The sequence below is a fragment of the Peromyscus maniculatus genome, chromosome 4 (assembly GCF_049852395.1).
Source record: "Peromyscus maniculatus bairdii isolate BWxNUB_F1_BW_parent chromosome 4, HU_Pman_BW_mat_3.1, whole genome shotgun sequence".
NCBI lineage: Eukaryota > Metazoa > Chordata > Mammalia > Rodentia > Cricetidae > Peromyscus > Peromyscus maniculatus.
In genome coordinates, this window is record NC_134855.1 from 96,512,729 (window position 1) to 96,540,676 (window position 27,948).

At 56.0% G+C, this 27,948-nt stretch overlaps 1 protein-coding gene and 1 long non-coding RNA gene across 12 annotated transcripts; one reads left to right on the top strand and one right to left on the bottom strand.

Moving 5' to 3' along the window:
• Positions 1 to 878: 878 nt before the first annotated feature.
• On the bottom strand, positions 879 to 4,099 carry LOC121828787 (uncharacterized). 2 transcript variants are annotated; one of them, XR_006071372.2, is made up of 3 exons: positions 3,673 to 4,099; positions 1,555 to 3,572; positions 879 to 1,116 (listed from the first exon to the last, which is right to left on the bottom strand). It is a non-coding gene; the product is annotated as an uncharacterized LOC121828787 (long non-coding RNA). The 2 variants fall into 2 exon arrangements; XR_013050668.1 differs by having other exon boundaries at positions 879 to 3,572.
• On the top strand, positions 3,215 to 27,914 carry Bahd1 (bromo adjacent homology domain containing 1). Of its 10 annotated transcripts, none has more exons than XM_076570354.1 (7): positions 3,215 to 3,363; positions 18,861 to 20,291; positions 22,158 to 22,537; positions 23,289 to 23,448; positions 23,870 to 23,946; positions 24,810 to 24,901; positions 25,757 to 27,914. In XM_076570354.1, the coding sequence occupies exons 1-7, from the start codon at positions 3,351 to 3,353 to the stop codon at positions 25,944 to 25,946; spliced, it is 2,343 nt and encodes a 780-aa protein (XP_076426469.1). In that variant the 5' UTR covers positions 3,215 to 3,350; the 3' UTR covers positions 25,947 to 27,914. The 10 variants fall into 10 exon arrangements, with proteins under 10 accessions (XP_076426469.1, XP_006979280.2, XP_006979279.2 ...); XM_006979218.4 differs by having other exon boundaries at positions 3,219 to 3,363; positions 22,155 to 22,537; XM_006979217.4 differs by having other exon boundaries at positions 3,232 to 3,363; positions 22,155 to 22,537; positions 24,801 to 24,901.
• The last annotated feature ends 34 nt before the right edge of the window (positions 27,915 to 27,948 follow it).

The window sequence follows — 27,948 nt, forward strand, 5'->3', positions numbered from 1 at the left end:
GAAGAGGTGGCTTTAGTGTCTGTGCCTTTTGACTGTCCCTCTCCGGCAGAACTGCCCTCGGGCCCCTCTCCGCCATTTATGCCGTCCCCCCCACCCCCACCCCCACCCCCTTCTAGCCTTAAGGGCTGGATGAACCTAGGTGCCTAAGCGGGCGGTAGAAAGAAGATGCCGCTTTGCGGCGCTCTAGAGAGCCGAGGTGTGCCCATCCCCCCCCCATATCCCTTGACGGGTGGGGGTGCAGGCGGACCCCAGGGACGCCGACAAGGGGAGGAAGGAGCCTGAAATAGGTGTAAGCAGCAGTTGTTGGCATTGCAGGGAGGCAACTCGGGTGAAGGGTAGAGAATGCCGCTTAAAGAGAAGGCCAGGGGGACCCAACGAGGATAGAAGTCCAGTGTCAAGGGAAGGAGAATGCAGAAACAGCTTTCGCTGCGAGGGGCAGCTGCAAAGACCTCCCTGGCTAGCAATCTGGAGGCTAGCGCTGGACAGATGGGGGTTTTGGACACAGCACCATGGCATGCGGCCCCCAAAGTCTGAGTGCATGCGGCTTGTGTTAAGACCGGTCCCACACAGGCCCCCCACTTCACCCTGATCCCCCGGACCCAGCCTGTGGCAATAGGTGTCCTTAGGGAAGAGAAGCGATCCTCTTCTTTGATGGGCACTCAACAACTGGCTTCTTGGTGGCAGGAGGGGCCCATCCCCTCCGGCTTAGTTAGAAAGGGAGTACTTGTGACTCTCCCATCCCTAGGGAAAAGAGGCCACAGCAGGTAATAACCAGAGTTCTACACTTGGCTTTGCCTGGGGGGCAAATAATTTCCGGAGGTCCCTTTAAGGAGGGGTGTTCTGATCCCTTTAAGAGGGAGCGGGGGTCCCAGCAAAAAGACTATGAAAGACCAGCTTTATTTCCCCACCTCTGGGGGCTTCACTTGACGGGGGAATGGGGCAAGTGCTGGCATCGAATTTAATCCATGCCAAGGTGTCCCTCCACGAGAGAGGCAGTCCTTCATCTTGTCCAGTGGAGATTAGGGGACAGGTTGCTCAGTGTTCTGGGACCTGGAATTTGGAGGCTCCGAGGGGAGGCAGGGGAGAGCTGCCTGCCCACACCGGGAAAGGAGAGACCTGGACATGACATCGAGGCAGGTGAAAGCGGTCAGTGCCACCTTCACAGAAACTGCGCTGTGGGCTTGGGTGCCCTGCCCGTGCCAGGTGGCTGGATCTCGGGGCAGGCGGTCTGCTGGGACTGCAGCGGCAGCTGGGGGGAGGTGCCTCGCCGCTGAACTGGGGATGACAGAGCAGCCAGTCTGTCCCTGCTGTCTGTCTGGTTGTACTTGGTGGGGGAGGGGTGTGCAGCATGCTCTCTGTGGCCCTGGATGTTCTCCTCCAGGCATCCATCTCCCGAGGCTGTGCTGCTCCGAGGCAGCTAACCTTTACTGAAGGGTCTGGGGGTGACTAGGTAGAGAGCAAGCCTCTGCTTGGGGGGCGGGGGCGGGGTGGGAGGGGGTGGTAGTTTCTGGAGACCTGATGGATCCATTCCTCTTTCCAGACCTAGTGACAAACCTTCTTCTTTGGCCAGAGAGGGGAAAGGTGACGGCCCCCAGGCACTGGCACAGCTGTTCTGGTGGAGGAGCCGCATGCTCTCAAGAAAGGCTGGAGGAACTATGGGAGCTGGGGCCTTTTCCTGAAGTGGAGAGAAAGGCTCTGGATTGGGAAGGAAGACAGTCCAGATGTAGAGGCTCCTGCAAACGGAGTCCAAGACGACAGGAGGCCAGAAACTACCCTCTGGGGTACAAGCAACCCGTATAATAAGCCCGGCCTCCTCTTAGCTGGCTGGTTGACCAGCTTTAAAAAGCAAGAGAGAAGGGGACCCAGGGAATGCATGGGCTGCTAAAGGAGGAACATCAAGTGCCCTTAGCAAGCCTGTGCTCCAGTCTCCCCACACCCTCAGTCATAAGCCCACTGAGCCTGAGCCTCCTCGGGCAAAGGAGCCAGCCACCACAGGGAAAGCTGAGGACAGTTCCTTTGGCTGTGGAGCAGGCTGGGCAGTCTAAGTAGCTCCTGGGGGCTTTGCCTCCTCCCAAGTCAGGATTCTCTCTTCCCTCCTGCCTGGGTCCCAAATATGTCAACTCTTCCCTCTCGGACCAGGATCACAAGGGTTTTGCCTGAAGGTGCCAGGGAGACGTCCACTCCAGCCATGCTCTGTCAGTCCCCAGGCTGAAAGTGGCCTGCTACTTGAGGCTCCTTCCCTGTGACCAGTTACATTCCTTTCCTGATTCGCAGTCCCAATCCCCCCATGATCAGAGATAAAGCAGCTGTGTTGGAGGCTGCCTTATTGCCTCTCCTGCTGCAACCTTCGGAAGCTTCGGTGGCCATAGGTGCCCTCTACTCCCGATCTGATGAGGACTGAGGTCTACCGTGAGACATGATAATGGACTTGGCTGAGGACAGGGGCTAATTCTGTGAGACCGGCAGTAGAGCTGGCCTGTGTGTGTTGGGAAGGACTGCTGGGAATCTTTGCCTTGGGAGGCTCAGAGAAGGGAGAAGTCCTTCAGTGTCCTACTTTCCAAGGTTTGGGATTTTGCCTTCTCTAAGGATGGGAAGCAGAAGGAAGGGTAGTGGTCCTAAGAGAGTTTGGCCCTTTGAGAAGTTTGTGCACCAAGGTTTAGCACGGCCTTTGGTAAACCATGTCCTGTTGACCAGCTGGGCAGTCTGGGGGCCCGGGAGCAGTTCTGGGGGCAAAGGAACTGTCTTTTTCTTTTCTTTTTTCTTTTTTGCGAGGGAGGCTACTGCCCAGCCACAGGGGCTGGCAGCCCTAGTTACCTTCAAAGCTGCCCGGGTCAGTGCTCCAGTAGCATGGTCTGGGAAAGGTGGGGCATCGTAGATGGTGCAGGAGAAGCCCCTAAAGCCACTCTGCAAGGCTCGGCTTTTCCTGCTTATTAACCAGGCTTCCTCAGCACTCTGGGCGCTTCTCTGCCCTAGGCGTTCCAGGGCCCAGCCCCTCCCCGGCTGCTCCCAGGCTCGGGTGACACTACCCTTTCTGCTCCTGCTCCTTTACCTCCCAAAGCGCCCCTCCCCCGCCTGAATTGGGAATGAGGCTTTGTTCAGGGGGTGGACTCGGCATTTCTCAAGAACCTACTGTGTGCACGTTACAGCTCCTTGAAGTGAAGTCCGGGGCTGGCTCTGGCGCGACAAGGTGTCCAGGACCCAGTTCCTTCCCGCACCTCACAGGGACCTCCCACCCCTTCGTATGACCTCAGCCTGCTGTGCCCACCCACCCAGCTGACCCCGAGAGCGTGCTCAGGCTTGGAAAAGCACGTCTGTGGGTGTGAGAGCCGGAGCCACAGCAGAAGGTGACTATGGGGAAGCTAGGTAAGTGTCTGCCTCGGTTCCACGCTGGCTTGGGGACGCGAGGGAGGGTGTCCAGCCGCGCCTGTTGGGCTGCCCGCCCCTTTCCCCCCTCCCCCGAAGAGCTAGCTCTAGGTTCCCCGCGGTGGTGGAAGAGGGTGTGTGGGTGTCAAGGACTCACAGACCAGGCTCTGCTGTCAGCTGGAAATGGATGAGGGTTCCACACTCGGCTTCTGAAAGAGGGCGAATGGGGAGCCGGGGTGGGGGGCGGTAGGTGAAGGGCAGAAAGAGGGAAAAGAGATGCGGGTGAGGGGTTACCGAGCCAGGACCGACCTTGCTAGGGAGGAAAGGAGACGTGGCAAGCAGGGAAGTCGGAAAGATGAGGCAAGGGCGGGAGGGGCTTCTCAGCAGTCGGGGCCCTTTCGCGCGAGTCTGGGGCCCTTTCAGCAGGAAAGGGGGTGTTGTTCTTGCTTGATTTTTCTGCTGGTCTTCCCGAAGCTTTGCCCCGGGGGCAGCAGCCTGAGGAGGGTGGGGTGTCCCTCGGCCCGCAGTTGACTGGAGCGGGTGCTAGAGAGGTTACTAGGGGAGAGGGATGTAGAAGGGTGACGGTCAGGGCGGGGGCGAGCTAAGATTTCTCAGGGTGGGGGTCTGCAGCTGAGGGGCTGGGGCTTCAGGGTCAGGTCACCATGGGATACGGACTCGGGCTCCGAAGACGCGGAGCAAACCCAAGAAGCCGGCAAAGAAAATCATCCCCCGCCGCCACCCTTGGCACCGTACCCCTCCCCCCAAGCCCCACCACTCCCCGCACCGCCTCCCCCGGCCGCCTCGTGCTGCCCCCTGCGTCGGGACGACCGACCCGTGATTCTGATTGGTCGGATACCGGGAGGGGGAGCCGAGGGCCGGATTGGCTGGCGGGGCCAGCGCAGGACGGGGCGGCTGATTGGAGGAGCTTGCCGAGGGGTGCGCCGCTGATTGGCTGAGTACGAGGAAGCAGGAAGGAGGGCGGCGGAGGCTCCGCTCTCGGGGAGTTTGTGGGGGAACCGCGAGCGGCGTAGCGGATCCCGGAGCCCGGCCCCCGCTGCCTGCCCGTCCGGCCGCCTGCCCCGCCCGTCCGGCCCTTGCCGTCCGCCCGCCCCGGCCAGGCGCGCCCGCCCCCCCCCCGACGGCCCCGCCCGACCGCGGCCCCCGCTCCGCCCGCCCGGCCCCGGCCCCCAGGAGGAGGCGCTGACGCAGCAGCGTGGAGCCCGGGAATTGAGCGCCCCCGGGGGGTTCCAGCCGCCAGATTCCAGCCCGGCCGGGGCCTGCGGGCGCCCAAAGCCGCGCCGTCCGCGTCGCTCGTCCCGGTGAGCGAGGGGCCGGGATCCAGGAGGGGGAAGGGGCGGGCGGGCGAGCGAGCTAGGTAGGCGGACTAGCAAAAGGGAGAGGACCGGCCGCCCGTCAGCGCGCCCCGCCGAGCGCGCCGCGCCGCCGCCCCCGCCAGCCCCGAGAAGGGACGGACGGACGACAAGAAGCAGGTGCGGCCGCCTGCCCGCCCGCCCGCCCGCCCGCGCGCGCCGCCTCCCTCCCCCGGGTCCGGCGCCGCGGTCCCGCCATCGGGGAGCGCGGCGCGCCTCGAGGTGACAGCCCCCGGGGGGCGCCCGCCTCATAGGCCGGGGGCGGGGTGGGTGGCGGCCGCAGGGTGGCAGCTTGGCCGGGCGGCGGTGGCGCGGGCGTCCCGGGCTCCGGAGGGCGGGAGGACGCGGGGTGCTTCCTCGCCGCGGCGGAGCCGGCTCGCCTCCGAGTGCGCGGGCGGCAAGGCCCCCGCCGCGCCCCCTCCCCCATCGCGGTCCCCGAGGCAAGGGGCCGCGGCCGGGGGCGTCGCCGCGGGATCGCCCTCTCGGGGTGGGGGGCGCCCTCCCGGGTTGGGAGCTGACCGGCTATTGCCGGAGGGAGGGGGGTGAGGATGGGGGCCGCGCCGGGGCGAGGGGTAGTGTGGACCCGATCGGGTCGGGCTGGAGGAAGGGAGGCGCCGAAGACGGAAGGGGACCGGTTCGAACAGCGAGTGTGGGCCGCGGGAGGCCCTGTGGGGACCGTGCGGGGCGGCGGCCGAGTCCGAGGTGGGGCGGGGGCAATCGAAGTTGTCAGACCGCCTCCAAGTGACAGCAGGACCTGGTGCTCCAGGCCCGGCCTGGTTGTACCCTGCCAGCCCCGGCGCCTCTCCTCCGGGGCCGGGGGCCGGGTCAGGTCGGGCCCGAGGGGCCCGCTCGGCGGTGAAGGGCCGGACAAAGGCGGCGCCCAAGCGGGCGCAGGTAATGGTATCGGGGAGGGGAGCGAGTCCGGGGCACCCACCCCAAGGGGCGGGCGACGGGGCCGGACTCTGCCCTGGGGACTGCGGGGGCCGGGGCGTCCACCGGGAGGAGCTGCGGCACTGGCTCTGGGCTCTAGCCGCAGATCGCCTCGCGGCTCCGGGAAGAGTGGGGTCGACTTAGCCAAGGCGGAGGGGCAGGGGTGGGGGGTGTGCGCACCGAGTGCCCTGGCCGGTGGCGAACCGGCTGGTGGACTCATGGAGGCGAGCAGAGCCTGCCAGCCGTGAGAGGCTTTCATCAAGTCTGCCTGCCGGCAGAGGTTTAACTCCACCTGGGATGTCTCCTAGTGGCCCATTGTCGGTAGTCGTAAGAGCACCGACGACTGACTACTTGGATTGGGACTGAGGGACCCCACCCCCCTACACACACCGCCACTGGGCTTGGTGATGCCTTCACTACTGCTGTAGCAGTTTTCCTGAGCCCAGAAGGTACCCACGTAAGGACACGATGAGCTGAGTCCATAAATCCAGGGAGGAATTTGATGATGAGATAAAATAAGGTTTCCAGTTCTCTTCTTTTGTGCCACCTGACACGTTTCTTCCCACCTTCTACTCCTCCATATCTTCTACCAAAAAGCAGAAAAGAGCTTCTGAGGGACCACATTTCTCAGGGACAGCCCTGTCCAAGGACACTTGGGAATCCCTGACTTAAGCTGTGAGTGTTGCTAAGCCCAGCAGTGGCCAGCTCTAGGCTGTATGCTGCTTACCTTTTTCTAAAAAAACAACAAAAACCAGCCTACTCAGCTCCTGTGCCCCCTCCCCATGTGGTCATGTATGGAACAGGAAGAGAGGAGACTGGGACTGATGACAGCTGAGAACGTGGCCTTTCGCTGAGAAGAATCTGGGTTGGAGTGGCACACCACTGGGACGGGTCAGGAGCTCCATTGGTCTGTGGTTGGCTGTTAGCCCACCTTGAGAAAGCTGCCTGTCTGCCAGAGGGGTGGGCGCAGTAGAGTATGGAGTTCATTCATAGCACCCCATCGCTCTCCCCAGCAGAGTCTGGACCCCAGCTTGGGTGGAGTTGAGGCTTGTTGTGGGGAAAGCAGGTATTACTTCACACAAGAGACTGAAGTTTGTTTGAGAGAATTTAATTGTATGTCTAAAATCCAGAGAAGGCTGGAGAATCTGCTTTTGCTGGGGTTGCAACTGTACGTGACTTCTTTTGGTGGCAGTCAGAAAGGGTGACCTGGCTTGGCTGCTGGAAGGTTAAAAGGAGTTGTCAAAATAACATTGCCCTCTGTGGTAGGGGTTTTGCCTGGCATGAGACGCCCTGCCTATCAGATCTGTGTTTAGGAAGGCTGGCTCTGGGGAGCTGAGCCACCAGTGAGGTATGTTTTTGCTGTCTGTTCCTTTCTGTCTCTCCGTCCTTCTGTCTCCTCTTCCCTCCTACATCTCTATAGCCAAGGCTGGCCTGGAACTCGCAGCAATCCTCCTGTCTGCCTCCTGAGTGCTGGAATTACCCGCGGGCACCACCATGCTAGTTCTGGGTCATTCTTTGCAGTGTCTCCCTTCTGTTGCCAAGTTCCCATGTCCTTTTCCTCCTGATGCCTCTGGCTCTTCTGAGCCAGTCTGTACACAGCTTCCAGATCTTTCTCCCCAAAGGACCCCTTGCACAAGTCGGTTTCTTACTCACTAAATTGTGGCTGCTCTCTTGTTCCTGCCTCCTGACCCTAGACAGTGTCCCTGAGGCTACTTACCAGTCACCGGTGAACATTTGTCTCTGCCCTTTGCTCCTTGCTCCCACCCCGTCCCTTCTCATACTCTGTCCATTGTCTTGGTGCTCAGGCCAGTGAGCTGGTGAACATGGGTTTTCTAACATGGGATCTTCTCAGATGTTTTGCAAGTTGGAAGTTTCCTAAGGATGAGGTAATGAATTGTGTGTGTGTGTGTGTGTGTGTGTGTGTGTGTATGCAGTCTATAATCTTCCAGTGTTGTGTGCGCTGCTGTTGAATAAATAAATGTAGTTGGAATTCAGTGAGGATAGAGAGGAACCTTTGGCTTGTCCAGAAATGCTCTGTATGGATTCAGTCCTTGGAGGTCTCTGACCTTTTCTGTCAAAGGTATATAAATAGGGGCGTGTTTGTGAGGCTCTGGCATGGCCATTTTAGCTGCTGTTCCTCGTCCCAGGTCTGCTGGAGAAGGGTCAGTCTTGTAGACATGAATTGGAAAGGGGCTGTGGTCCTGTTTTCCTCCTGGCCCCACCATTCTCTCTCTCTCTTCCCAGCTATATGCCGCTCGTTTGCAATTTACTTGTTGTCCGTGCTAAATGAATCCATATGTTTTACCTCTTCTCATCTGGGTGTAAATGAGGGAGAAAACACTATTCGGAGAACAGAGAAGAAAAATAAACCTGGACCAGTCCCGTGGATGGGCTTTGTAGGGTTCCTTTTAGAGGAAGTGTTTTTACTGACTTTGGGAGCTAGGTCTGTCCCATCTTGGACCTTTGAGGAAGGAATGCTATCATTCCAGCTCTTAGAGGTTGGTTTGTATTGGCGATCAAACCTGGACCATGGGAGAAGACTGATGACTGGTTGAAACTTGGTGATGAAGAAACATGTATCTTGCATCCATCCTCTTTCCCCCAAACCTCTCTTTGTGCCCCAGTTTGATGATTAATGGACCAGCATTTCCCTTCCAATCGTGAAGGCCACCCCGCACAGTTGCCATGGTAATGCAGACCTCTCCCCCGTCAATTAAGAAAAAAAATCCTACTACTTCTCTTCCTTTACTGTAACGGAAAAGCCACCTCAGAACGCCTCTCCTGGGTGTGCTCCTCATCAGCTTGCTCTCTCTGCAAGTGTGCATCCTGGAACATAGTCTTGTCCCTGTTCAGGGGCATTGCCTGAGTACCTTGAGCAGATTCTGCCTCTGTTAGATGGACCCGGCAGGGCTAGAATCATCCGGAGAGGAACACAACCTTTTAAATTTATTCATCCATGATGCAAATTACAATCTAGAAAGAGCCCTTCTCCTTTAGGGATAGAGGAAGTGCCCTCTGTGTGCTCTCCAGTGTTTAGAGGTATGAACTGGGTAGCATTTGACACCTCAGAAGGAAATTTCAGTAGACCTGAAAGAAAGCAACCTGGCATATCTCCTTGAAATTGGAGTTCAATGAAAATTTGCTAATTATTTTCATTTCTCCCCACCTCTCCATCTAAGAGGACTTAGAATGTTTTCATTTTATCTACTGTTGTTCCTCTTGACCTTGCTCAGGCAACATCTGGCCTCAGTGCCCTGTCTCAAGGTGAGTCATTAAGGAGGAAAAAAAGTCTTAAGGGGGGGAAAAAAGTCCCCAGAGCTCAAAAGTAGTCTGTGTTGAACTCAAGCTGCCAGCCAAAGCTGGAGAGTTTATGGAGCATTATATGAACAGTCCCAACATTAAAGGGCCTCCTTTTTGTGAATGGGTCGTGAAGAATGTAAATAAAGCAGCATCTCTCAATGGGGAAGCATTTTACATAAGCAGCACCACCCCAGCCCTAGTATTTATGGGAACTTGCTAGCACAATCTGGCAAGGCTTATTTCCTTTGTGCCTTCGACTTTGGAGGGGCAGGGGGAGTGTGAGGAGAGTGTGCTTTGGCTCTGTGGGCCTGGCCTTGTCTTGATGGGCCAACACACTGTCCGTTCGTCCTAAAAAGATGGAAAAATATCATGTGTGGTTCAGAGCTTGTGAAAATTCACAGCAGAGGCTCCTGACACCTAGTGATCTGAGGTTCTGCAGCTTCTGACCCCTCAGGCTGCTTAGATCTTCCTAGGTCAGGCCCAGGAGGTCTTGGATGATGAGATCCTCCCTGGTTTTATGGGAGGCATCTAGCTGGAATAAAATGGACTGGCTTGAATCTCAGCTCCTTTATGTTTCTCCAGCCCCTCCTGGTTTTGTTACTAATGAGCTGTAAGGTGGCTAAAAGGTGGAGGAAGCAGTGGGTGCCGCACATTCCTGCTCAGGGCTGCCGAGTCCTGGGGTCCCAGTGAGGGGGTGGGTGTCCTGTCCCAGGCATCTTGGTGTAAAAGCTGGGGATCAGAGGCTGCTGGGTTGAGAGAACAGGACCCACAGAGTGGAGTCAGTTCTCAGACTTGGTGTCCTGGAGTAGTGATCATTCATTACATTTCTCTGCACAGTGGGAGATCCCTGCAAGGGTGGTTATTCATCTGACTCAGTGGGGTCGTTGTCCGTGGGATCCTCCACAGGCTTGGTCTGCTAGGAAGGAACCAGGGTTTGTCTCTCAGTCTGGCTTTATGAACTGGTAACTTCCAAGGAACCATAACCAAGTTACTTGAATGAAAAGACAGGTGGCCTTTCATAGTTAATGGCATCAGTACTAGCTAAGGACTTAATGAGTCTGATTATTTTCTCTGGCCTCTGCTCCTTTGCTGTGGGACTTGGGAAGGACAGATATGTTGATTTCTCTGACCTGGAGTGAGGTATGTATCTAGTTTCTACCTCCACCAATACAACTCTGCAGTTTCCTGCTGCAGAAGAGAGGAATGGACCCTTCTTCAAGAGAGGAATGGACTTGTCCAGCATGTTTGGGGATAACACCATTTGTTTATCAGGTTTCTGTGCGGCCAGGTGGTCTAGAAGTGTGTTCTTAGAATAGTCATTACCAGGGTGCCGCTTGATGCCAGGGGATCCTAACAGGTTCTCCAGAAGAGTTAGAGCCACCTCCCCACTGCAGCAGCAGGGTCCGTGGTGGCTTCCCAGCCCTGAGTTGGTGTCCCTTGCCTTGTACCTATGGGGCTCACACAGTTCCCACTGAACGGAGAAGAGATTATACAGAGAGGAAACGATCTTTAAAGAAAACTGCAAGTCCTAGGATTATCGCTCTGGAGAGAGGAGAGCAGGAGCAGTTGCTGTGACTTTCTCTGTAAATTTAGGTGGCTGTCTCCACTGTGATAGGCCACTTTCCATCTCGGTTGCAGTCTAAGCCAGGGACGAGGGGGGGGGGGGTTGTTCCCTCAGGCTGTAGACTAGAGTAGAGGTTTGGGAAAAGTTCTTTCTCTGGATCTACTGTAAAATACCGTCTCTCTCTGGAGCACTCACCACTTTCTAAGTAATAAAATGGTTTTGTTTAAAAAAAGGTATGTAAGAGTTTATTCTGGTCAGGCAGTGGTGGTGCATGTCTGTAATCCCAGCAGGCAGATCTCTGTAAGTTCAAGACCAGCCTGGTCTACAAATCGAGTTCCAGGACAGCCAAGATTGTTAAACAGAGAAACCCTGCTTTAAAAAACAAAAGTTTACTCAGAACTTTGAGCCAACTTTTCTATAGATGATGATGATGATGATGATGATGATGATGATGATGATGATTTTTGAGACAGATCCTATACTTCCTATATAGCCCAGTTGCCCAGAGCTGTCTATCCTCTACCTCACCTTGAGTGCTAGGATTACAGGTGTGTGAACATACCTGTCTGTGGGAGCAGTTCTTTAAGCTGAGAATCCAAGAAAAACCATTGTCGTGTTGGGCTGTGACCCAGCAGCCGTCCTGTGAGGCCCTAGAAAGTGGCAGTGTGCTAACATGTATAAGAAAGGGCTCTGGGACACCTGGATGCCCGGTCTCTGCCTCTGCTTTTAGCAGCACTAGGCAGGGTTTTCTTAGGAGGTGGGGGGGAGCGGTGTGTGCGTGCACATGTGTAGGCCAGAGGACACCTTGTGGGAGTCGGGTCTTTCCCACCACCACGTGAAATCTGGAGAACTGAGCTTGGGTCATCGAGCTTGGCAGTGTGTGCCTTCACCTGCAGAGCTCCCCGTGTACATGCACGCACACTCCTTCCTTCCTTCCTTCCTTCCTTCCTTCCTTCCTTCCTTCCTTCCTTCCTTCCTTCCTTCCTTCCTTCCTTCCTTCCTTCCTTCCTTCCTTCCTTCCTTCCTTCCTTCCATGAACTCTGTGCCTGTTTCAGTCTCCTGAACATGGGGTGGTAACAGCTGCTTCCCTGGACTGTTGTGAAGATAGATGCAGTGATCGTCATGTGCTAGTTGGTGCCGGGTACCCAGAATACAGAGTAGCATTCCTGGTATAGTAGGAGCCCCTGGTGAATCAAGTTCCCTGCCCCTGCCCTCTTAGAGACCTTGGGGACTGATCTTTACCCTGGTTCTTTGCTGCTGATTCCACCTCCCTGTCTTTTCTAGATTGGCTGCTGAATGTTTTGAGACAGGGTCTCATGGAACCCAGGCAGACCTCAAATTTACTGTGTAGCCGAGGATGACCTTGAATTTGTGATCCTACCTCCAGCTCGCTGGGATTACAGCTGTGCATCCCCAGCCTGTCCTGTCTCTAGCATTCTTTGTCATAAATGCGTGTATGCTAACTTATTATGGATGGACGGGGGGACAAGTAGACTCTTTACTTGAGGTAGCTAGGGCAACTTGGGAGAGAAAACGGGGGTTGATCGTGAAAGAGTTGAGTAAATGCAAATTAATGAATGAATGTGGATTAAGTTGAACAGGCACAGTGGACTCCTGGGAATGAGGGGAAAGTTGAAGGCCAGAGGGCTCCCTAATCCAGACATTTGGAGTCCTTGGATTGCTTCTAAAGCTGTTTATTTGGGAGCATAGTCTGCTTTTTATTTTTGGCTTTCAGATGTGCAGTTAGTAAAGTACATGTACATTTTCCAAAATGGACTGGGGTGGGGGGGAATAAACCCAGAAATCTAAACTACTTAGATCCAAGCATTTTGACAAGGGATTTTCAACCCTTGTGAGTCAGGCCAGTGAGCTGGCAGCCAGGTGAGCCGGTAGCTGGAATTTAGTAGTGGGAAAGCCAGCCCACCTGACCTCCCCAGGCTTGCAACCTGCTGAAGTAGCATTGGCGTCTGCCTGTGACTCCCTCCCTCAGTGGCATGTTTGGAAGGCTTGGCCTTGGGACTTGTTTTCATGGCTGCCTCAATCAGGAGGTTCTTTGTTGGGCAGGTCTGGGGCGGAGTTCCCCTCCTGACCCAGTGGTCTACTTCTGTTCAGGATGGGGAGGTAGCTGACCAGCTGTTGGGGTCTCCCCGTGTTACCCAGGCTGACCTGAAACTCCTAGGTGGCCGAGCCTGGCTTGAAATTTTCTCCCACCCATTTTTTACTAATGCTGGGAATTTGCAAACGTTAGGCAAGAAAGTGCTCTCCCTCTGAGCCCCCTCCCGAACACTGTCCTGGTGGCCCTCCAACACAATCTGTGCTGCTCCTGGCAGCCTCGCCGGAGAGGCTAGTGAGCTGCTGCGGACTCTTAGGAAGAATAGTGCATCATTAGCACCAGGTTTTTTCCTGGGTTGATAAAAACCAACTGCTGAGATATAGGCTGCTCTGTCCCCGTTCCTGTCTTCAAAACTGTTAACTACTGCTGATAAGTAATGGGTCCTGCCCCGGGCACAAGTTTGCTTCCGGTAGCCTGGCCTGGGCAGTGTGGCATATGGGTAGTAGGGTCTGAGGGAGCCTGGCTTGGAAATCCTGCCCCACCTTGGAGTGATTTGTGGAAGTCATCAGGCTGAATCTAGGGAGTTCCCTCTGGCTGCCATCTTAAGACCTGTCTTGACCTTCCTGCCTCTTGGTACTGAGGGGTTTCTAGTGCTGACCTCCCCGCCGGGCTTTTGTTCCTACAGTCCGCCTGGTGTGCAGTAGAGGTGCGCTCTGCAAACACAGCCCTTCCTTCCACCAGGCCCCGGGCTCCCCATCACAGCTCCCCATCACAGCCTCCTCACGCCGCTCTGGCCCAGCTCCACTAGCCCACACCCCTGTTTCTGCCTCTTGTATTTTGATTTTCATACCTTAGCCTCATAAAGGATGGGCTCAGGCCGGAGAGGGCCTCAGCAGTTAAGAGCACTCATTGCTCTTTTAAAGGACTCGGGTTCGATTCCCAGGGCCCACGTGGTGGCTCACAGCTGTTTCTAACTCCAGTCTCAGAGGCTCTGATGTTCTGTTCTGAATTGGGGGGGGGGCACCAGACACACAAACGGGGCATATACTTACAGTCAGAACATTGATTCACATACAGTAATTTTTAGAAATAAAAAATGGGCTTGTATTAATTGCCTGGTGTATACTGGGCACTCTGCTAGGTGCTCTATACATGTTCTTACTTAATCCTTAAAACAAATAGTCTTGCTTTGAAAAGTAAACCAAGCAAGGCTTGGAGTTCAGGCTCTTTTCCAGTCCTGATGGAATCTCCGCTCTGTTGTGTGGGCTGGCGGTAGGGACAGAGATCTCAGGCAGTGCCGTGTGCCTGGGGATGAGCAGTGGGTGCCCTGCGTGCACCAGGAAGAGCTGGGGGAGAGTAAATTGGCCTTTATACAGATCCTCTAGGACCAACAATGTGGCTCCAGGGGTGAAGGCATTTGCTGCCAAGCCCGACATCATCTTGAGTGCCATCTTCAGAAGCCTCCTAGTAGAGGGAGAGAAACCAACTCCCCCACAGGCTGTCCTCCGACCACCACACGCACTACTGGTGTATGCACGCGTACACATACCCAAAAAGTGTTAGAGGAACCCCTACAGACTAGTTGGTATTGCATGTGATTACCTTCCACTCTGTCTGTTTTGTGGAGCAGAACACGGATACCACTAATGAACCACTACAGCACAGTGCTCCCTGCCCACAGACTGCCCTTGCTTAGGGACCTGTAGATGGGAGAGATGCTGGGTTTGCTCCCTACCTGGAGGAAGGACGTTAGCTCCACTGAGGACTGGCCGTTTCTGATCACCTGAGAAGAGTTAGTGTTTCTGTTGTGACTACCCTACACTCGGATCTCTGACAGACATGGGAGTCTGTAGCCTGAGTTAGAACTCCTCCCTCCCAGTGGATCCATGTGCCTTTACGGTTACTGGAAGAGGCCTGGCTTTGGCACTCATGCTGAGGTGGTCAGGGCTGATTTAAAAAAAAAAAAAAAAAGTAGACTTAGCCTTCGGGCTGAGCTGACCTGACATACCCAGACCCTGCCTACGTGGGATGGGCACGGCTTTCCAGCTACTCACTATGGGTGTCCGGTGTCCTAAAGGCCTCAGTGTGACCCGTGAGGAGCAGGTTGGTCTTACAGGCTCTAGACAGTATTGGCACCTCTGGATGGCAGCGGTGACTCCTCGGATGGTTGGGACCAGGTCCCTCTGGTTGTGCACTGTGCTGCCGTCTTTCCTGCCCGGGTGTTTCTGCAATTAAGCGCAGGTGCAAGGTGACTTGAGTACCTGCAGCAAGCGATGCCAGACTGGCGGGGCTGGTGGCCAGAGCCACCGTTCTCTTAGCGGGTGGTTCCCAGAGCTTTTGTGGGTACCTGCCATGGATCCTCGGTCAGATCCTGGGGTGGGCAGAACACGTGCTATCCTGGCCCCGTCCTGAATGTGTTCCCATCTCCCCCCATTCACACCATACTGGCTCCACAAGGGGAAGGGATAGACATTTGGGTGTCCTTGGCAGAATAGTAACTGAGCAGAGTTCAAGTGCAGGCTGGATGCTTGGATCCTCGCCCAGGCTGTCCTGGGCTCCCGCTGTAGGGAACTGATGTTAGGTACCTCTTTGGTGGCCGGGAGGGGGAGGAAGGCTTCTGCTCTCCACCAGGCTTCCCCACTGTGTCTTGCCGTCCTTGTTTGCTGGGAGGTAAGGTTTATTTTGGTATGTCAGTTTCAGACGAGGAACCTCAAGTTCAGAGAGGTTTGAGTAAGTTGTCGTCTGGGTCACAGCCAGCTTTGGTTTTGCTCAGCTGGAAGCGGAGCCCAGGACCCTGAACTGAGCTGCAGCCCAGCCCAGAGCCAGGCCTGCCCGCCGCCCTTCGACGCTCGGTTCTGTCTGCTTCCCACTAAAGAGCTGGGAAGACCTGGCCGTACCTTTGCCTGGCTTTACCATAGGCTGCTCTGCCTCTGCCTGCCTGTTGCTTTGCTTCGATAAGAGTCCAGAGAGCCAGTGTTCCTGACAAAGGTGACTCCCCTCAGGGCTAGAACAGCCCCAGTCCTGAGAGCGAGGACACTGACGGAGGGAGGCACTGTGTGCAAAGAGGAGCAGAAGACTGTTCTAAGGATCTCTCTCCCCAGGGCTGGATTGAGTTTATGGGAGTGATGCGTACTCTGACCTGTGGCCCAGGCCTCTGACCTCCCTTGCTGAAGCCTTCAGCTGGACACGTAGCACCCAGCATATGCACTGCCTCTGTTGATCAGGGTGGTATGTGGTGACCGGACACCTTGCCTTTGCTGCTTCCGGGGGTGGCTTCTGCTAGCCCGAGGCAGATCTGAGTCACACTTGAATCCTGGCCTCTCGCACCCTGACACCTCAGATCCCCCTCAGTTTTGAGCCTTTGATGTACCTAGAGTGGAGATGGCTTGCTTGCCAACTTTGGCATAGACCTACGGGGGGTTCGGAATCAGCTTGTGGGGTCTTTGACCTAGAAGCCCTCTGACCAGCCACTGTCCTTCAGGGCAGCTCTTCAGGGCTGGTGACAGTCAGACTGGTTTTTCCCAGTGAGAGCTTGCTTGATACCAGCTAGGTAAAAGGTAATTGCCCTGGGGTGTCCTTCCCAGGAACCTTCTCTCTAGGGGCCAGGATTGTTTGTGCAGGGACAGGGCTTCCAGAGAGCAGAAGAGCAGTGCTCTCCCCTCATCACTTGACGGTAGTGGAAAGGTCCTGGCTGAACTAATGTAGATAGAGGGTCACAGCAACATCCGTCCTCCTGGAAAGGGGGGCCGGGGCTACTGTGCACCTGGGATCCCACCCCCCCACTGGCGCTGCTGGGCCACCTCCTGCAGTTCGGAGGGGCCCTGGCAGGCTGCAAGCCCCTCCACCCAGCCCCACCCCAGGGAAAAGCTGCTGATGAGGTTCTCACAGGTGCTTCAAAGCATGACTCACACCAGCTCTCCTCATGTCCAAGTACAGCAGGAGCTGGCAGCAGAGACCCCAGCCTCTCCTCAAGACCGCCGCCACCTGAGGCACCACATGAAAGCGGGGGTTATTTTGCAATGTGCTTTGATGGCTCTCGTAGTCCTTAGCCAGTGACAGGAGGTTTGGCCGATGCAGAGGCGGCAAGCAGGAGGCTCCGGTGCTTGGCTTGGAAACAGGATTGCACCCTGTGTGTAGAGGTTTACCGGATGTCCCGCCCTCGGGGGCAGCAGCGGCTCCCCGAGAGACTGGAGTACTGGACGGGAGGTTAAGGTGAAACCGTCTCTACAGTCAAAGGCCACAGGCCCAGGTGACCTCACCCTTGGCCCCCAGCCATTCCCAGGCCCAGATGCTCTGGCGACTCGGGGCCTGTTGAGGGGCTTCAGCCCGTGTTCGGCTGCATTGTCGATTCACTCATCCTGCATCTCCAAGCTCCTTGGGAGTGGGGAAGCAGGACTGGGCTTTGCCCAGAGGTGCAGATCCAGTTGTGGTGCTGCTTGTTCTTGGTTACTCCGCCGCCGGCACAGGGTACCTCCTGGTTAGAGAAGGGTCTGTGGGTTGTCTGCACCTGGGATGCTTTTGAATGTGAAAGGGACATGCTGGCGAGTACGCCGCCAAGCAGCCAGGACGGCGGTCACTGATTGAAAGCAGAAAAGAGACTTGAGGCCTCACGGATGCCTGGGATTGTTAGGAGCTCTGCCGTTTAGGAATGAATGGATTTGCCTCCTGTGACTCTCATGCCTGGGGCCTGATTTCTGGACAGTGGCAGGTCCCCACACATGGCCCATTGCGTCTTCCCTTTGCAGTTTCCCAGTCCTTTCTCCATGAGGGTTATGTACACTGCCCCATCAGCTGAGTCTTCTCCACACCCTGTCTAGGCTGGTGTAGCTTGTCTGTGGAGAGAAGACACCCAGCGATCCCCGCTAATGGCCGAAGACCACAAAACTACCGGGGAAGAGCCAGGCAAAGCTTGGAAAGCCTCAGGCTTGGGATCTTCGGGGTTAAGTCCCCGCCCACCAGGGACCTCTCCCGGCATGAATAACAATAGTGTGGAAACTAAGCTGAAAAGCCTGGCCTGCTGGGTGGGGAGGGGTCCCGGAGGTGCCTGGTGAGGAGAAGTGTGGACTGTCTGGCACCTCGCTTGGCAGCCTGGCGCTGTGGAGAGTAGATAGGAAGTGAACGGCTCTGGAGTCTGGCCGCCCTCCCTCACCCCTGCGGTTCTGGATAGCCTTCATGGTACAAGTGTGCGGTGCACAGCGCAGCCAGCTCTGGCCTTTATTACTTAGAGTCGGGATCAGGCTGCCCCTGAGTGTATCATAGTAGGGACATCTGCAAAGGCAAAGGTAGGGATCGTGCCTGATCATGGGCATCCTCAGGCTTCCTGAGACCTCCCCCACCCCCTTCCTGCCCATAGCTGGCATCTTTCCTATCAGGGAAAACTGAGGGGTTTTTCTCCTGTGCCAGCTTTGATCCTAGCCTAATGTCCTTTACCAACCCTGGCACTCTGAGCTGCCTTTCCCCAGAATCTGACCAAATTATGTGGGGGCTGCCTCCTAGGGCAGGCTCAGGCCTCACCTTTCTTAGGGTTCCAGAAAGAGGAGTTATGGCTCTCTTGCTGGGTGGAGGCAACCTCCTCCCCTGCCCAGCAGGCAGGTTCTTCTCTCAGCACCTCTCTCGCCCATCTCTTTATCCTCCTATGGCTAGTCTTGGAAGCCCAGAGTTGAGGGAGGAGTTGGTAGTACTTTAGTCCGGTTTTTTTTGGTTGTTGGGGGTTTTGTGGGGTTGTTTGTTTGTTTGTTTGTTTGTTTTCAGGACAGGGTTTCTCGGTGTAGTTGTGGTGCCTGCCCTGGAACTTACTCTGTAGCCCAGGCTGGCCTCGAACTTACAGAGATCCGCCTGGCTCTGCCTCCCAAGTGCTAGGATTAAAAGCGTGGACCACCACCGCCCGGCTGGTCCTGTTTCTTAAAAGGCTCCTATCACCTAAGCCCCATTCTGCCTGTGTTTTCAGACCTCCTCTTCGTGTGCATCTAGCAGGAGCAGAAGAGGAGGTCTGACCGTTGCTATCGGCTCCTCCTGTGCCTTGGCACTGGAGACTGTCCTGTGTCCCTTACCAGGCTTTCTGGGGCTTATTTCATGGGGACTAGGTGCTAGAAGGAGGGGGGAGCCAGTTCTTGCACAACTACTGGTAGTCTGACTGCATCTGGAAGACAGGTCCTAGGAAATTCCAAGGGAGACAGAGCAGGAGTGAGCCAGAGTAATTACAGGTGAGGGTGGGTGGGCTGCACTGGAGGAATAAGGAGGCAGGGACCACGTCTTCTCATTGCCTGCCTTCTTTGCACAGGTTGGAGGGATTCCATGACACACACTCGGAGGAAGTCCCTTCCTATGCTTAGTTCCGGCCCCACTGGCCGAGGGGAGCCCCTGCAGATGGAAGACAGCAATATGGAGCAGGGGGGTGAAGATGTGGAGCCAGGCATGCCTGAGAGCCCTGGGCACCTCACAGGGCGCCGCAAGAACTACCCATTGCGTAAACGTTCACTGGTTCCAGAAAAGCCCAAAGCCTGCAAAGTGCTGCTGACTCGCCTGGAAAATGTGGCTGGTCCACGAAGCGCAGATGAGGCTGATGAGCTGCCCCCTGACCTGCCCAAGCCCCCTAGTCCGGCCCCATCCAGTGAGGACACTGGTCTTGTGCAGCCCCGCAAGCGGCGCCTCGCCTCTCTTAATGCAGAGGCCCTCAATAATCTGCTACTGGAGCGAGAGGACACGAGCAGCCTGGCAGGTACCCGCCGAAGCCGAGGGGGGGACTCTCACCGGAGCCGGGACCGGGCCACGGGGGCCTGGTCTTTCTCTAAGAAGCGACCTCGGCTGGGAGATCTTGGAGAAGGGAGTCGGGACCTGTCCCCAGAGCCAGCCCCAGATGAAGCTGCCCGTCGAGATGGAGACCCAGCTCCCAAGAGACTGGCTAGCTTAAACGCAGCTGCCTTCTTGAAACTCAGCCAGGAGCGGGAGCTGCCTCTTCGACCTTCTCGAGCCCAGGCAGAAGCAGATGGGCGCTCCACTGAGCCCCTGGCACCCAAGACCCTTCGGCCAAAGTGGGCCAAGGTCAACGGCAAGAACTGTCCTAAGGCTCGGCAGGGGGCCGGCTCTGGGGAGACCACGGGGCCCCCCAGCTGGCAAGAACAGCCTGATGAGCCTTGTCCATCTGCTACTCCTCGTGGGCCACCCATCCAGCCCTCTCACCAGGCCCCAGGCAAGGCTCTGGAGGACCCCTTGCGCCCCCACCTGCCTCTGCTGATGGGTGGGCAGGCGTCCCTGAAGCCAGAGCCTGGCCGTCCAGGTGAAGAGTCGCCTGCCCCCAAGCAGGAGCTGCATCAGCCCTCTTTCCCAGCACCTCAGCTGTCTCCGCTGCCGCTGCCCGGCAATCCGGCCGACTACAGTGGACTGTGTGGAGGACCCGAGCTCACTGCACTCGGCAGCTTCTACCTGTACTGTGGCCAGGACGGGCTGCAGTGTGGGGGCTACTCCCCCTGCCCCATGCTCCCGGAAGGCAAGCTGTCTGCCGTGTCAGCCCCCAGCGAGGGGCTGCTCATGTCTCCGAGCTCAGTGCCCTCCGGCATCCCTTTCCAGCACCCGCCATGGAGCTCATCTCGCTACTGCTCCAGTGAGGACACTGCGGTGAACGGCTACAGCATTTGTGGAGTGCTACCCTTGTCTCTCACCCACATTGGCACTACCTGTGGCGGCTGCCCCTACAAAATGCCTTTTACAGCAGGTAAGCCTTGTAGGGGACACATGGTGTCCGGGGAGTTCTTAAGGCTTGGCATCCCAGGAGGCTGGGATGTAGCTCTGGACAGGGGTTTCTGCTAAGTCTAGCTGCTACCTAGGAGGCAGGGAACTTTGAGAAGAAGGGAGGTCTACTCATTGATGCCATGTTCTAGGCCTGGTGAGATCCCAGGAAAGGGCCCCTCGGTTAGCTCTTAGGCCCTGCTTTCCCCAAGCTGACAGTGAGATTTCTCAGCTTGGAAGTTAACATGGCTGTGTAACGGGACAAGGTCTCTCCTCCCACATTGGGATTCCCTTTCTTAGACTCTGAGATACAGAAATTAGGGCCTTAGGTGGGCCCTGTGGTACAAGTCTGTAAGCTCATCTACACAGAAGGTTGAGTCAGGGGGATGAGGAGTTCCAGACCAGGCAGGATTACAAGGAAGAGACCCTTCTCAAACAGACACAAGAGAAAGGGCAGGAGCTCAGTGATGTTGAGTGTTGGTTTACGTAGCATACTCGAGGTCCTAGGTTCAGTCGCCAATCGTGGGGGGCGGGGCGGGGACAAACTGGGCTCTCCCTCATCCTTGGAAAGCTAACATTCTTCATGTCCAGGGGTTCAGACCGTCTGTCTCCATGCTGGTGAGTTTAGCGTTCATAGGAAGGTTGGCGGTTCTGGGCTGAGGAAGCAGCCCAGGTTTGGTGGGACAGCTATGCCCTGGTTCTGCAGGCTTTGAAAAAGACAAGGAGAGCAGATACGGCATTGTGTGGAGAGTTGGGTGTAGACAGGGTGGACGGGTGGGCACACTCAAGAAGAGGCCAGCGGTGCTCGGCATGCTTGCAGGGGGTTCGGTACCCTCAGTCTGTCATCTGTGAGACCCAGGAATGGTCCGTGCTCAGCAGGAAAAGCAGCCCCGGACTGGAAAGGTCTCCCGCACCTTCTCCCCAGCCGGCTCCCTCCAGCTTCTGGGTAGAAAGGAGGTGACTAAAGCCATCCTGACCAGCAGGTCTGCCCTGTGCAAGAGAGGTGAGGGCTGGGCCTTCCATGGGCTCTTCCCTCCCCCCCACGCCCCTTCATGTCGGGGTCTATAAAACAGCTTTATAGACCACTTGGCTCTGGCCAGACTGGTTATGTCAGCTTCTAGCATGGATTGGAGTCCTGAGAAACAAGAGCAGGCTACTTCCTGGCTTTTCCTCTTAGACCCTTACCCTTTACCTTATGAGCGAGACCACCCATAAGCACTGTGTGCCAAGCACCATTCCCAGGCCTTGACACACAGTCACAGGCATGTAATTAGGCAGACTCCGCCAAACTACCTGGATTGAATGTTCTCCGCAGCTCCCTTTCCTCCTGACCATTGGCTAAGCCAGTAACTGCTGTGTCTGTTTCCTCCATTGTAAAGCCGCAGTCATAGTACCTTCCTCGGGGATGTTGGAAGGGTGAAATGAGTTAATTTGTAAATAAGGAAAACAGTCGGGAAATTCTGTGTCATGCTCGTAAGCATTACTTAACACTGCACAGAGGGGCCAGAGTGACTTGCCTGAGGTCACATGGCTGGTAAGTGGTAGGTGTGGGGCTCATAGCCCAGGCTGTCTGACTCCAGAACCCCTGCCCCTGAGGACTCTGGAAACCCTGGAGAAGCTTGAGTCAGAGCTAACGAAGATATTTTTGCTGTCACTTCTTCCAGTTAGAATGGGACACACAAATGTCTGCTGGCCAGTTCCCAAGGTGAAGAAAGGCCTTGTCCTGTCCCACCCCGCCTCACTGGCCTTTGAGTTGCACCTTGGCACTAAGCCAGGCTTGGGACCTGGAAGCAGATGGCTAGAGGGTTGCAGGGTGTCTACCTACCTTGATCCACTCTCCTTTTTCTAGAAGGCTGCAGGTCCCTCGGCCAGCTGGAATTTCCTCTCCCAGAAGCTGGCCATCCAGCCTCACCTGCTCACCCCCTCCTGGGATGCCCCGTGCCCAGTGTGCCACCTGCAGCAGAGCCCATCCCCCATCTTCAGACACCCACCTCGGAGCCCCAGACGGTAGCCCGGGCATGCCCTCAGAGTGCCAAGCCTCCCAGCGGCTCCAAGTCTGGCCTGCGCACAGGCTCCAGCTGTCGGTACACTGTGAGGAGCAAGGCTGCCCGCAGACCCAGCCACCCCAAGCAGCCGCGTGCCCAGCGCCCACGTCCTCGCCGCCGCCGTCGCCGCCGTACTAATGGCTGGGTGCCCGTGGGCGCTGCCTGTGAGAAGGCAGTGTATGTCCTGGTGAGTGTTAGTTAGCACTTGGCTGATGGGAAGGGCCGGGAGGGGGGCGGCAGTAAGATCAGGACACGTAATGAGATGGGTCGGCTACTCTGAGGGGCACCAAGGAGCCATCGCTCCAGGGACCGGTCCTCTCCCCTGGTCTCCACACACGCCCTGGTGACTTCTGTCTCTCACTTACTCTTGGTGACCCGAGTCTTCAGCCTCTCATCCCTGCTCGATCCGCCTTCCGTCCCACACTGAATGGGGGAGTTGGGGTGGACCAAAAAGTGAAGTGATGGAACAACACCAGGAGAGAGCAAACAGTCAACTCAAATGTGTGCGCACTTGTGAAATTGGAGGTTAGAACTAAGATGAGCGCTCTGCACGCTTCATCCTCTTTAGCCCTTACCACTGCCGTATGCAGTAGGTACCCTACGGTCCCTTTGATAGAGAAGGAAACTTGAGGCTCAGATAACTTTCCCAAGGCTCTGCCACCTAAAGTGGTGATTTAAGGGTTCAAACTCAGACCACTCCATTAGTACCCAAATGATTAGAGAGCCAGCCACATTCACATTACTGTTTTCCAAGCCTAGCAGTTCCCCAACCCCAATCCTGTCTTCAGAAGCCAGACTTGGAGAGGAGGACCCACCCTGCAGCTCTGCTTAGGGGGCTGACTGCCCTGAAGTCGAGGGGATATTATTCTCTGCTTCCTCCATCCTCACGCTGGAATGTGGCTCTCCAAACTTATTTGTGCCATTGGTTCATTGCCCAGGATGAGCCGGAACCTGCCATCCGAAAGAGCTACCAGGCAGTTGAGCGACATGGAGAGACAATCCGAGTCCGAGACACTGTCCTCCTCAAGTCAGGCCCAAGAAAGACGTCTACACCTTATGTGGCCAAGATCTCCGCCCTCTGGGAGAACCCCGAGTCAGGTACCTGTCCCTCAGACTGGGAACCCAAGGGACAGCTGCCTTCAGTTGGCCCCTGCCTAGAATTTGGCCTGACACAAGACCACCATTCTTGGCAGAGTCTGCCTACCCTTCAGCTGGGGTCTGTCTGCTGCAGAGACTCTAGCAACTTGTGACTTAAGTCGAATCCAGGCACTTTAGGAGCCACCAGAACCCAGGCACTCGCCCCACGCCTTACCCGTCAGTGCCTTCCTGTCCATCTCCCCACATCGGACAGCATTCCAGGCTGCCGAGTGCTTGGCCTTGGTCGGGGGACACAGGTGGCCAGGGCCTGCAGGATTGGGCCAGGAGCTGGGGTTGGACAAACCTCTGGGCAGGTGGCCAGCCTGTCTTAGGTAAGCAGGGTTGCCAGCTCAGCCGTGACCTCTTCCGTTGTCCCCTCCAGGAGAACTGATGATGAGCCTCCTGTGGTACTACAGGCCTGAGCACTTGCAGGGGGGCCGCAGCCCCAGCATGCACGAGGTGAGCTGCCTGGCAAGGGGTGCAGCAGGGTGGCACACACACAGCAGGGTGGCACACACATGAGGCTGCGGGATTAAGACATGGCATATGGAAAGGACAGCTAGGAAATAACCAAGGCCCCCTCCACGTCCTCGGGGGTTTAGCCTCTCCCAAACACTGTCCCAACTTGTGTTCCAAATGGGAGTAATGACCCTTGAGCCCCAGCACCCTGAAGATGAGAGTGAGCAGTTACGTCCTAACAACAGGATGAGGTGGCCCTGTGCACCTAACCCCTTTTATTACCTGCGTGCCTATAGGCTGAGAGGGGTCTGAGCTTACCTTTCATTTCCTTTCTTTGGAAGGGTCTCTCTCTCTCTCTCTCTCTCTCTCTCTCTCTCTCTCTCTCTCTCTCTCTCTCTCTCTCTCTCTCTCTCGGTCAAGACAGCATCTCATCATATAGCTCTAGCTAACCTGGAATTTGCTATGGGTAGACCCGGCTGGCCTTGAACTTACAGAGATGCATCTGCTAGGGCTAAAGGCATGTGCCACCCCCTTTAGTGGGACTTTTTATCACATGGGGGAGAAAGGGACCAATTTCTTTTCCTCTTAGGGCTGGTGTGGGCAGCCAGGGGTCAAGACTTAGATAAAACTGACTCTGTTGCTTGCTGGTATTGGCTCAGGTCAGCATTCCCTGCAGAGGAGTCATGCCTGTTTTGTTCTTGGAGTGAGGTGTCTCTTTCTAGCCCCCTTGTTCTTGGAGTGAGGTGTCTCTAGCCCCCTTGTTCTTGGAGTGAGGTGTCTCTAGCCCCCTTGTTCTTGGAGTGAGGTGTCTCTTTCTAGCTCCCATAACCAACTTGCTCCTGTCTCCCCTTGAGCCTTTGCAGAATGAAGTTTTTGCATCGAGACATCAGGACCAGAACAGTGTGGCCTGCATTGAAGAGAAGTGCTATGTGCTAACCTTCGCCGAGTACTGCAGGTGGGTAGTACCCTGTGCCCGTGGCTGGCCTCTCCCCTTGGGCTCAGTGAGGGTAATTTGGGGGAACTGCATGGAGTTCCTAAGGAAATCACTTTATACTCTGGGCCCAGTGTTACTGGTTCAAAATGTTCTTCCCTAAAACCTTCCCTCTAACACAAGAGTTTCTTGAGAAACTCCTGGGGTCAAGCAGCCCTTTCACAGAGGTCGCCTAGGCCCTCAGAAAACAGATATCTGCACTGTGATTCATAACTAGCGAAGTCACAGTTAGGAAGAAGCAATGAAAGTCATTTTACTGTTGGGGCCACCGCACCGTGAGGAGCTCTTTTAAAGGGCAGCAGCGTTAGGACGATTCAGACCCACCTGCTCTAACACCTTTCTTTTGGTTTTGTGTGAGACGGTCTCTATGTAGTTCTGGCTGCCTGGAACTCACTCTGTAGCCCAGGCTGGCCTTGAACTCACAGAGATCCGCCTGCCTCTGCCTCCCAAGTGTCGGGATTAAAGGCGTGCGCCACCACACGTGGCTGGGATTTTATTTTTCGGTTATCAGATAGAACTGTCCCCTCCTGAGGTAGAGTCATTGGGGAGTACCGGTTAACCCAGCTCTCGTGATCGTGTCGTGGCCCACTAGGGTTCTGAGGGAAGTCTAGGAAGAGGGAGGTGTTTGGGAGGAAGCCCCGGAAGGCGTGGGGGGGGGGGAGAGCTGAAGTCACCTGGAAGCTGTCAGGGTGCACACAGCCTTGGGGGTGAGAGCAGGGGCAGTGTCACCTCTGGGCTCCCGCGCAGTGGGCAGGGCGGGGAGGGACTGGCTCTCCTAGAGAAGTGACTGCTGACGACAGTGATGGTGTGTCGCCGCAGGTTCTGTGCCATGGCCAAGCGCCGGGGCGAGGGCCTTCCCAGCCGGAAGACGGCACTGGTGCCCCCATCTTCAGACTACTCCACCCCACCCCACCGCACAGTGCCCGAGGACACGGATCCCGAGCTGGTGTTCCTTTGCCGTCATGTCTATGACTTCCGCCATGGCCGCATCCTCAAGAACCCCCAGTAGTCTCTCAGCTCACACTGGGGCTGCCTTCGGGAGAGGGGCCTGGGGTCGGGCACTGCTTGAAGCACAGCACTTGGTTAAGGGGCCATAGGTTGCTGGCCTGTGGTTCTCTTGGGGCGGGGAGGGAGGGCAGGGGTCCTCTAGATTCAGGGCCACTTGGGAGAAAGGGAGACCAGGATATGAGAAAGGCGTCTGAGCCCTCAGTTTGGCCCGGAGTGCCCATCTGTGCACCCCAGGGCGGAGACTCCCGAAGATTCAGTCTTCCCTGAAGTTGGGCCAAACCTGAGGGTCATGGGCCAAGGAAAGGCAGGGGCATGTCGAAGGGGTAAGGTCCTTCCAGAAACAGGCCCACCAGGCCCTTTTCTAGCCTCCCCAGGCCTTCCAAGGGTAGCAGGAGCCAGCTTTACCTCACCCACTGTGACCCGCTGCTTCTCCGTCAGCCTGGGACCAGGCTCTGCAGATTCCAGCACAGCTCTGGCCCGTTCCCGTCAGGAGAGCCAAGCTTTGACTTCCTCTTCCTGGACTCGAGGCTTTCCCCTGGCTTTACCCCTGCAGTAGCCACTGGTGCTGGCACAAGTTGACCCGGCCCACCCATGGGTGTCCGCCTCCTGTCAGCTTTCCACTAAGGGCCACCCAGCAGGTCTGGCTTCCCAGAATACTGGTCAACATGGAGTTTGTCGTGTCTGGAAGAGCTGATGAGTGCTGGGAGAGAGGGTGGGGGGGCAGGGGACAAGGAAAATTGCTACCTGATTCGTTGATGATTTTTTCCTCTTGCCTTATACTTGGAGGTTCTGGGAAACTTCCTGCAGAACTTCACACGTGACTCTTCAAGCCACACCCACCTGAAATCAAACCAAAGGAGTGCTGTGGCCCCCCCTTGCCCTGCCGCCCCTTACCTTAGTCTTTTGTAGATTGCACTAATTTACATCCCAGTGAGAATCAACACTGTATCAGTCCACAGACCAGAGCTGCAGCCACTCACCTAGGAGCTAGGACCTGCATTCTCAGTTCTTCCTGTTGCCCAGAGATTTGTTCCCACCTCGTGCTCCCTACCAGAGGTCCCCTGTTGTCCAGGCCTGGGCTCTCTGAGGGACTAGAAGCCTGGTTATTTGTACCTTGTTTGTACCAAAGAGGAGCATGGGGCTTGGGGTGGGTGCACTGTGGTTGGGTTTGGGCCCAGCACTGGGAACCTGGCAACCATACTTCTACAAAGGTGTGCTCCGGGGGCATATGCTGTGGAAGATGGCACTGGGGCCTCCCCTAGAGGGGAGACACAGGTTCAGCAGTCTGAGGAGATGGTACTGGGGTGGGTACAGTCTGGCACAGGCTACAGTGGGAGGTGGGAGTGACCCCTGAAGGCAAAGCCCTGGCACCTCCAGGTCCAGGTCCTAATTCTTAGAAGATAAATTGCTCCTGATGGGTGACTAGGCTGGGTGAGGGCCTGAAGGCTTCAGAGGTTAATTTCTGCTTTGGAAGCCCTGTCCCAAACCCACAGGGAGGACTTTGTATTGAATATGCTCTTTGGAGGCAGGCATCAGTCTGGAAGAGCGAGGCATAAGTAAGAGGTTGGCAGAGTGGCAGTGGACCCCTTCAGAGCCTGCTTGTTCTAGGGTGCTGCCAAGGAACCCAGCCTCACCCACAGGGAAGGAGATAAGACTCTCCTAGCAGGCAGGGGCTGCTGCCCAAATGTTAAATGCTTTTGGATAAAATCTCTTAGATGTGGAAATATTTTTTCGAACATGAAAATGCAGCTGGTAGAATTTCAATGGAAGTATAATCCATGTAAAATATATTTTAGTTGATATTTTGTAAAATGCACTTTTTGTGTGTGTCGATCCTGGTTTCCCAGATCTGTATTTCAGTGTTTACAAGGGAGGGGGACCTTTCCTGACTTCCCTTTTGACAGAGATTAGAAGTACTTCTTTAAGAAAAATAAATACATTTGAGAAATTGTATTGATTTAGAAAAGAATCATTTCCTGTGTGTCTTGTCGTTTTTTGGGTGT